This window comes from Chelonoidis abingdonii, chromosome 20 (genome assembly GCF_003597395.2).
Source record: "Chelonoidis abingdonii isolate Lonesome George chromosome 20, CheloAbing_2.0, whole genome shotgun sequence".
NCBI classification, from domain to species: domain Eukaryota; kingdom Metazoa; phylum Chordata; order Testudines; family Testudinidae; genus Chelonoidis; species Chelonoidis abingdonii.
Window position 1 is genome coordinate 1,937,393 of NC_133788.1, and position 9,737 is coordinate 1,947,129.

Below are 9,737 nucleotides of genomic sequence, written 5' to 3' on the forward strand. Positions count from 1 at the left end.
CAAAGATGGACTTCACTGAATGCTCCTGCTTTCTGTGCTAACAAACCCTGTTCTGTGCTGTCTTCCTGTCGACTAATAAACCTTCTGTTTTACATGCTGGCTGAGAGTCACATCTGACTGCGAAGTTGAGGTGCAGGCCCCTTTGGCTTCCCCAGATCCCCGTCCAGGCCGACTCGCCGCGGGAAGCGCACAGTGAGAACAGGGCAGCTGAATGCTCCAGGGTCAGACGCAGGAAGGCCCAAGCCATATAGGCTTCTTGTCCTGGCAACAGCTCAGAGAGAGGAGGCATGTTACCCCATAGTCCTGACTGGCTTCATTCAGAGCAGTTCCAGAGCACTGGTCCAGTGCCTCCGTGACAACCGGTGTGGGTGGGCAATTGTGTCACACACTGCGAGGGTAAGTTATGGGGGACTCTGTATCGCTACATTGGGCAGAGTCAAGGCCACAATGCCCTTCACAGGCCAGTGTCAGTGGTGCTTCTCCTGAGTGTAGGGGAGAGCAGTTCTGAGGGGCAGGGAATGACCAGTTACCACATTGCCTTAGGCCTGTGTGCACTGAGACAGATGCCTCCTGCCTGCTGCTGAGGACGACTCTGGAGCCAAGTGTTGGGGAAGGAGCTCAGTGAGAAACCAGAGGGGAAATCTAGTCCCTTCTGCGATCTCCCCTGTCCCGAAACAGCAACCTCTGCACTGCAACCCCCCAAACCAGCAACCACTTCCCTGCGACACTCCTCTGAACCAGCAACCTCTGCACTGCATTCCCCCGCAACCAGCAACCTCTGCACTACGATCCCCCTGAACCAATAATCTCTGCTTCAATCCCTCCAAACCATCAACCTCTGCAACACAATCCCCTTCCGAACCAGCAACCTCTGCGCTGCGATCTCCCCTGAACAGTAATCTCTGTGCTGCAATCCCTCCAAACCAGTAACTGCTGCACTATGACCCCCCTCTGAACCAGCAACATCTGCACTTCAATACCCCCAGAACCAGCAGCCACTTCACTGCGATCCCCCTCTGAACCAGCAACCACTGCACTGTGATCCCTCTCAAACCAGCAACCACTGCACTGCAATCCTTCTCCAAGCCACCAACCTCTGCAATAGAATCCCCCTCTGAACCAGAAATCTCTGGTCTGCAACCCCCACAAACCAGCAACCACTTCATTTGCAATCCCCCTCAAACCAGCAACTTGTGCACTGCAAACCCCCCCCCCCCCCCACACACCTCCTGCACTGTAATCCACCTCAAACCAGGCACTTCCTGTTCTGTGATCCCCCCCGAAACAGCAATATCCTGCACCACAATCCTCCACGAACCAGCAACTTCTGCATTGCAGTCCTCCCCCTACCCTGCCCCAACCCCGCCTCTGGAAACCTCTTACTGCAATTCCCCTCCCAGCCTCCCCCAAACAGCATCCTTTGCACTGTGATCCCTCCCAATCAGCAAACTCTGCACTGCGATCTCTTCCGGTAGCAGCATCCTCCTGCCCTGTGATCCCCCCAAAACAGCAATTGCCTGACTGCCATCCCCCCAATCAGAAATGTCTGCACTGGAATCTCCCCAAACCAACAGCCTCCCACACTATGATCCTCCACAACCAGCAACTTCTGCACTTTGCTTCTGCCCCTGCCCCCTCAATCCAGCACTGATTTACACAGCTTAACCCTTCCCATTATCCCTCGCACACCAGCTGTGTCCCAGGAGATGACACTCGGTGCTTTGTGACTGTGAGGCATGTACTGGGCTCCCAAGGCAGGGGCCGCCTCCTTCCATTCCAGGGGTTTCTATTTGGCAGTGCCTGGATACGTAAGAGGGAGCTACTGAAACCTCAGTGCCTTTCTCCATCTCCCCGCTCTCTAGCTTGGCCCTGCAGCCTCTTGGAGATTTGCTGGAGAGTGTGCATGGGAACGAGCTCTCCACGTAGGCTGAGTGAGACGTTAGATCCAGCTACAAACAGCCAAACTGACTGAGCATGTTGAGGTACAGTTGTTAGGTGACATTCCCATTCAAAGAGCGCAGCCATTAACACTACCTCGGAGCTGGAGCTGCCGGGAAATGCAAGGAGGGGACCCTGAAGAGGTCTCAATGAAATGTGCCTCTGTACCAGATCCCGCTGGCTAGTCCAAAGCAGCCTTCATTCTGCCATATGGACACTGCTCCACGATGGTGTCTTGCTGCTCTCCTTCCTCGTGTTCCTTACCACACTCTCCCCGCACACTCCTAGATGGAGCCCTCGCTGGTGCTTTCCTTCCTGCTCGCTCGGGGGTACGTCAGTTCCCTATTCCTCCAGCTCACCTGTTCCCCTCTCAGGCACAGCGGGCAGGAGGTGGAGGTGTCTGACAATCTCTTTCCTTCTCTTTCTCCTGTCTAGGGTATGGCCCCCATCACCACAGTACACGAGCGCTTCACCGGCTTTAGTGAGTGTATCCAGCCAGCCCCTGGGAGCAGGGCAAGGCTAGTACCTGCTGCACAGCTAGCCACTAAGGCACAGAGCAGCTAGTGACTTGCTCAAGGTCACACACGGCCTCTATGGCAGAGTCAGAGCTTGACCCCAGGTCCTGGGCTAGTATCCTAACCACTGCACCATCCTGCCTCCCGTCTGTCGGCTCTTTGGAAGCTGAAACGCCCCATTGATCTTTTCGTTTGCAATAACCCTGATCCAGTTCCCCGTTGTTTTGTGGGATAAATGAGGCTTTCTATATAGAAGAGGGGAAAGCAAGGAGATTCACATCCTGTCACTATATTTGCACCATGTAAGCCTGCAGGGTGCAAACCCAGCTCAGCACTGAGGGGGATGGGGATGTGCTGGACTGAAAAAGTGTGTGTGTATGTGTGTGTGTGTTGAGCCTCAGTGTGCAAGGAAACGTGTGTCTGTGCATGCAGGTGGGTGTAAGTGTAGGTATATACATGTATATGTGTGTGTGCATGTGTACAGACACAGGCATGTCTTTGTGTATGTGCCTGCAGGTGTGTGTGTGTATGTGTAAGTGTGTGTGTGTACATGCACATGTGTACAGACACAGGCATGGCTCTGTGTGTGTAAGTGAGTGGGTGTCCTGTGAGCACGGGTCTAAGTATTAACGAGTGAATGTGTGCATGGATATGTAAACATGACAATGTCTGTGTACATGTACATGTGTGTTTCACGTATGTTTGCACACGTGCTGTGATGATGCCTAAGTGAGTGTGTTTGTGTGTGTATAATTGCATGTACATTGGACACTGTGTACTGTAGTGTAATGACACATTTTGTGTTGATGTAAAGGAGACCTAGGAACTAACGGGTGTCTGTAACCCAGGCTATGTCTACACTGCAGCTGGGCGGGTGCTTCCCAGTGCAGGTAGACAGACACATGCTAGCTCTGCTGGCACCAGCAGACTAGAAATATCAGTGTAGCTGAGGGTGGCATAAGTGACAGCTCAGGCTAGCGGCCGGGGGACAAACCCGCCTGCCCCGCCGGCCAGCTAGACCAAGCTGCCATCCATGCAAGCCCAGCTACACTGCTGTTTTAGCACACTACCTCAAGCAAAGCTAGCATATGTCCATCTCCCCAGGCTGAGAAGCCCCTGCCCAGCTGCAGTGTAGACAAACGTGCTGAGAGATCGTGCTGTAGCCACACTCTGTACAAAGTCTCCTGCAGTAACCATCATAGATGTGAAGGCCACTGATTGTCCATTGAGACCTCCTGCATGGCACAGGCCAGAGACCGTCCCCCAGCAAGCCCTGCATTGGGCCCTCACTTGTGGGCCAGCTGGAGTGGATCTTTTAGAGACAGCCAATCTCAACCTCAAGGCTCCAAGGGATGGAAAATCCTCCACACCTGGGAAGCTACTCCAATGGGTCATTGCTTCATGGTTAAAATATCATGTCTTGTTTCTAGCTGGACTTTGCTGACTTCAGCTTCTAACCTCTGGATCTTGTTGTGCATTGGCTGCTAGACTAGCAAGCCTTGCAAAACACATAAGTGCAGCATGAAGTATCCACTCAAGTTCTTGGTCTGTTTTTTTGGACAGGCGAAGCTAGCAGGGGAGCGGGGGGCTCGTGCCATCCTCTTCGACATCACAGATGATGAAAGCGCCGCTGACCAGGTACAAATGCTATTGATACTTTCAGAAAAACTTCAGTGGTACCATCCTGTCCTGAAATACACATAGCTCCAGTCCAGGCTCCCCCTTCTCCATAGTAGCCAGGACCTGCAGAAATGGAGGGACAGAGCTGGGGTTGAGGCAAGGGGTGATGGTACAGGTTGGCTCCTCCATTCAGTACCATAGAACAGAGGCCTTTCCCCAGCTCATCCCGAACATGGAGAGCCCACTTCGCACAATGCCTTTCCCTAATGGGTTAGCTACATCGCACAACTAGATGTTCAAGCAGGCATTTATGCACATAATCCCTGCTTTGTGCAGCCAAACTGTTCAGGCATCGAGTTTGCCAAGTGCAGTCCCTCCAGAGTCCTAATGCTAGCAGCCGAACCTTTACCCATGAGGGAGCCATATAGACTATCACAACTGGTAGAACATCTACAACACTAACGTTACACAGGATCACTGAGGAGCATCTGTTCCCTAAGGAGAAATGAGGGGGGACATTTGGTCCGTAGAAAGAGTCAGGGCACAAGGAGGTACATTGGGTGTTTAGAGAGTGAGCATAGTTGGTAGGGAGAGATCTGGAGAGAGCTTGTGGTGAAGTATGATGGGACTGGGAGGGTGTGGGACAATTCAGTCTCAGGAAAGATTGCTGCTCTTCAGTATTAATCCAAGTAGACTTCTGAACTCCAGCTGTGTGCAAAGAGCTCAGGGTTCGCCGGCTCTTTTCTCTGCCAGTGATAAACTGTGTTGGTCTCACACAAAGGGGGCTGCTTCCTCCCACCCCATGTGACACAATAATGGAACAGAGCAAGTCTCAGGCCTGTGTGGGGTAGCTGTTATTGTTGTGTAAGTGGGTGGTCAATGCTGCTTGCGAGTGTTTTGTCACCAGGCTAAGTGGAACAAGACCTGCAGCCTATAGGTACAAATAGACTCCACTTCCTGTGGTGCTAGATTCACGGGAAGTGAGTATACAATAAAGTGGCTGTTGGCTACAAGAACACTTCACTCTAGTGAGAAGAACACCAGACCCTTTTCAGGGCGTAACAAATTCAAGTACATTGCGTTCTAAGACCAGCCTCAACTAGTTCCATGGAAGGAAGCAGACTTGGCTTTTGCTGAAATGGGCGTGAGGCAGACAGCGTTAATTATGTCGAATAATGACTGACCAGAATATAGTACTAATCAAATGTAGGTGAGTGAGCGAAGAAAGCTCAGATGTGGGCTAGACAGACTGTGCCCAGATCAGTGCTGCAGTATCAGTGTACACAAGAAGGAATGTGGCACTGATCGTCGGCACTAGCCCCATCACTTTTCATGGCTGATTCGTTCACTCATTCCTTAGGCCCAGCATTGTGCTAGGCACTTTACTAGCAGGAACAGTATAAAGGAAAGGGCCCCACACCAAACAGCTTACAAATGAGCCAGACAACGTACGGTGCAGGAGACAGGAGGCAGGCCCGGGGGTAAAGGCAATGAACCACACCAGAGTGTTTATTATTTTTTTCCAGGGTTATGAAGCATCGCCCCCGCTCTGAGGTGAAGCCTATCGGCTTTGGGGAAGGGGTTGACAGAGGAAAGCAAGAAATGTGGTCAAGCGGTGCCTGTAGAGGAGGCAGGGACAAGGACAGGGAAGGTGCAGACAGGGGAGCAGCAGAGGCAAGAGCAGAGAGGTGGGCAGGAGCCAGGGTGTGGGGGGATGAGGCGCTTCCCCCTGGTGCAGACCGAGGAGCAGAAGGTCAATAATAAATATACCACGTCATGGGTTCTGGGCAGCCACTGTAGCACTTGTCCTGGGCAGCAGTGCTCATTCCCCCGCACCTCATTTGATCGTGGGTGTTGATAAGTCTCCATCACACCCATGTCTCAGGCTGTGCTCTGCGCCAGCTCATGAACAAGCTTGTTTGTTTGCAGCTGAGGAAACCCAGGGGCCTGAGTCAGCCTGTGGTTCTGATCTGGGGCCATGATGCTGAGCTTCTGATGGGTGTCGTGAACAAGAATCGAGAAGCACATGTGAAGATTGAGGTTAAAGAGCAGCCAGCGTGGGTGAGGAACATGTCGTACCCCCCTTCTCCTTTCCACTGCAGGTCAATCTTGCCAGCACTGGAGCAAAGCTGTGCCTCCCTTCCATGGGAGTGACACCCTGGGCCTTTGCAAGAGCCAGATGGGGCCCTTCTTTCCCCTCTGTGGCTCAGGCTGCCCACGGCTAGTGAAGGTTGTAAAGCCCCTTCGGCTCATTGGCAATTTTGCTCTGAAACCTCCCATGTCATCTAAGGAAATTTCTTGTCTCTTTATCTGGTACCAGACCCCCAGACTCTTTGCTCTGCAGAGCAAAGCCTAGTGAGCTGAGGCACCAAGAGGGGCTGGCTGAGATTTGCAGAGAGGACCTCAAACCGGTTTTCTTTTCCCTGTGAAGAGCGGGGAGGGTGGGTCTGGCCGAGCACCCCTCATATGTCTGAAGGGTAACAATCATGAAGAGATCAGGAGCCTGGCCTGCTCTCATTCCTATCAGGCACAGACACCAGGCTAACGGATCCTCTGTCTCTCTCCAACAGCCCGACTATGATGTGTGGATTCTTCTCACAGTGCTGAGCACTGTCATCGTGATTGTTCTGATTTTTGTTGCTCGCACCAAGTGTCACTGGAACAGGACTCAGGTAAGACTGTGTGGAGACAGCTCAGAACCTGGTTGCCCTGTCAGCAAAAGAGGAGCAGTGGGGCACAGCTAGTCTAAGGAAGGGCGTGATGGGGAAAGTGTGTGTGTGTTTGAGAAAGAGGAGACCTGTCTATACAAGCTGAGCGTCCCGTTGCAGCTCAAACGATGTGAGCAGTTTGGGTTCCTGTAGTGATTCAGTGCAGCCAAACTCCAGCCCTGGGTTTTGGGGACCAGTCATGTCATGTGTGGTTTGCACTCATCCCAGACATTGCTGTACCTGTGCATTGCAGCGCCTTCCCAGCCAGCTCTCCGGAGCAGGTGCCATTTACACACAAATGTTGGCAAAGTCCCCCAGCTCACTAACTAACCCTGTCCTCGGTGCCAGTGGAAGTCACTGGCCTGTTCTAACATTAGAGAGATTAAAATACTTTAGAGTTTGGGATGAAAATCAATACGTTACATAGAAGACTTTCCAAGTACAGAAATATTTCCAAATTTGGAAACCCTCCTTTTTCTACAGGATAACACAGTCACTCTTGACAGCCCATTTCCTGAATACCTTGTTGGCCAAGCGATCCGGAAGTGACATGTGACTAGAGACACCTGAAATGGGCCTGGATTTCAGTGTGGGCTAAGTAGCTACCTCTGTGCCCCAGGCCTGTTTAAGGCATCTGAGCTTGGGCACCAAAAGTCCTGAGTCACTTTCTTGGCTAGGACCACAACTCAGATAAAAATAGCTACATTTTAGTGTAATCCACTAGAAAATGGAAAGAACAAAGAACACCGCCCGCCCTTGCCCTGAGATTCAGGACTTCCCCATTTCTGACAGAACCAGTTTTTTCAGACTCAATAAAAAGATAAGCTGGCATGTCGTCTAGTGAAATGACACATAGCAGGAAAGATTAGCAGAAGAATGGAAAGCTCAGTACCCAGGAAGGTAAGTCCCAGAGGAGTGGAGATTTGGGGTATTATATGATTATTGCAGGTGGAGCAGCAGCAACACCCAGAGCTGAGGTAGCCCAACACTCACCTCAGGCAGAAATTCCTCATGTCTGGGCTCTCCCTCAGGTTGGACATTTTTGAAAGTTGGAGCAGAAATAGGGCAGTTGTTTTCCATAAAAGAACCAGGAGCTTTTCCCAATGTCAAAACTTTTGCACCCATATTCAGAATGTTCTACCTGCACTGAGCCTGTGCCCCACTCAGCCTCCTCTAACACGTGCCAGGGCCGAAGCTAGTGCTCCAGGTGGGGCTTGGGCAAACCAGATTCTCCTCCTCCTTCTTGCATAGGGAAGATACAGGCAGCCAAGATCCTATGAGTTCTAGTCTCTTTTCTTCCAGCAACTGGCATTAGTAATTCTAGTGCCATTAATTCTTTGCACTTATAGCCTTTCCGTACCCTTACCCTACGACAGTGGTTTTCAAACTGCGGGTCAGGACCCAGAACCAGGTCACGGAATGTCAGGCACTGGGTCATGGTGGCTTTAGTCAGCATCGCCGACCAGGCCTTTAAAAGTCACGTCGGCAGTGCTGCCCGGCTAAGGCAAGCTAGTCCCTGTCTGTTCTGACACCGCGCTGCGCTCCAAAAGCAGCCAGCAGCAGGTTCGGCTCCTAGGCAAGGGGGCCATGGGACTCCGTGTACTGCCCCCACTCTGAGCACCAGCTCCACACTCCCATTGGCCAGTTCCCGGACAATGGGAGCTGAGAGATGTGTGGTGCCTGTGGGTGAGAGCCGTGCGGAGCTGCTTGCACCCTTCTGCCTAGGAGCCGGATCTGCTACTGGCCACTTCTGGGGTGCAGCACGGTCCACGGTGCCAGGACAGGCAGGAAGCCTCCCTCTGCACTCCCACTGTGCCGCTGACTGGGAGCCACCCAACATAAGCCTGCGCCCCAATCCCCTGCCCCAACCCTGATCCCCCCACCCAGAGCCCCCTCCTGCACCCCAAGCCCTTCATCCCCAGACCCATCCCAGAACCTGCACCCCCAGCCCAGAGCCCTCACCCCAATCCCCTGCCCCAAGCCCTCTCCTACACCATGAGCCCCTCATTCCTGGCTCCACCCCACAGCCCTCACCCCCACACCCCAACCCTCTGCCTCAGCCCCTCCCAAACCCCTCATTCCCAGCTCCATTGAGTCGCAGGCATCAACAGATTTCTTCAGAATACGACCCTGAACGTCAGAAAAGCAGAGTTTGACTCCCTCAGGGAACTGATGGGCAGGATCCCCTGGGAGAATAAGATGAGGGAGAAAGGAGTCCAGGACAGCTGGCTGTATTTTAAAGAATCCTTATTGAGGTTGCAGGAACAAACCATCCCGATGCGTAGAAAGAACAGCAAATATGGCAGGTGATCAGCTTGGCTTAATAGTGAAATCCTTGATCATCTTAAACACAAAAAAGAAGCTTACAAGAAGTGGAAGACTGGACAAATGACCAGGGAGGAGTATAAAAATACTGCTCAGACATGCAGGAGTGAAATCAGGAAGGCCAAATCACACTTGGAATTGCAGCTAGCAAGAGATGTTAAGAGTAACAAAAAGAGTTTCTTCAGATATGTTAGCAACAAGAAGGTCAAGAAAAGTGGGGGTCCCTTATTGAGTGAGGGAGGCAACCTAGTGACAGAGGATGTGGAAAAAGCTAATGTACTCAATGCTTTTTTTGCCTCTGTCTTCATGAACAAGGTCAACTCTCAGACTACTGCACTGGGCAGCACAGTATGGGGAAGAGGTGACCAGCCCTCTGTGGAGAAAGAAGTGGTCCAGGACTATTTAGAAAAGATGGAAGAGCCCAAGTCCATGGGGGCGGATGCGCTGCATCCGAGGGTGCTAAAGGAGCTGGCAGATGTGATTGCAGAGCCATTGGCCATTATCTTTGAAAACTCATGGCGATTGGGGGAGGTCCTGGGTGACTGGAAAAAGGCTAATGTAGTGCCCATCTTTAAAAGAGGGAAGAAGGAGGATCCAGGGAACTACAGGCCAGTCAGCCTCACCTCAGTCC

General features: G+C 52.1%; 1 protein-coding gene across 1 annotated transcript in view; it reads left to right on the top strand.

Annotated features, from left to right (window-relative positions):
* Positions 1–9,737, top strand: part of RNF43 (ring finger protein 43) — a 120,138-nt gene that overhangs the window by 79,222 nt on the left and 31,179 nt on the right. The window contains exons 3-5 of the mRNA XM_032769940.2: positions 4,017–4,091; positions 6,003–6,134; positions 6,644–6,745. Coding sequence (XP_032625831.1) covers positions 4,017–4,091; positions 6,003–6,134; positions 6,644–6,745 — 309 coding nt within the window. The remainder of the gene's footprint in view (positions 1–4,016; positions 4,092–6,002; positions 6,135–6,643; positions 6,746–9,737) is intronic.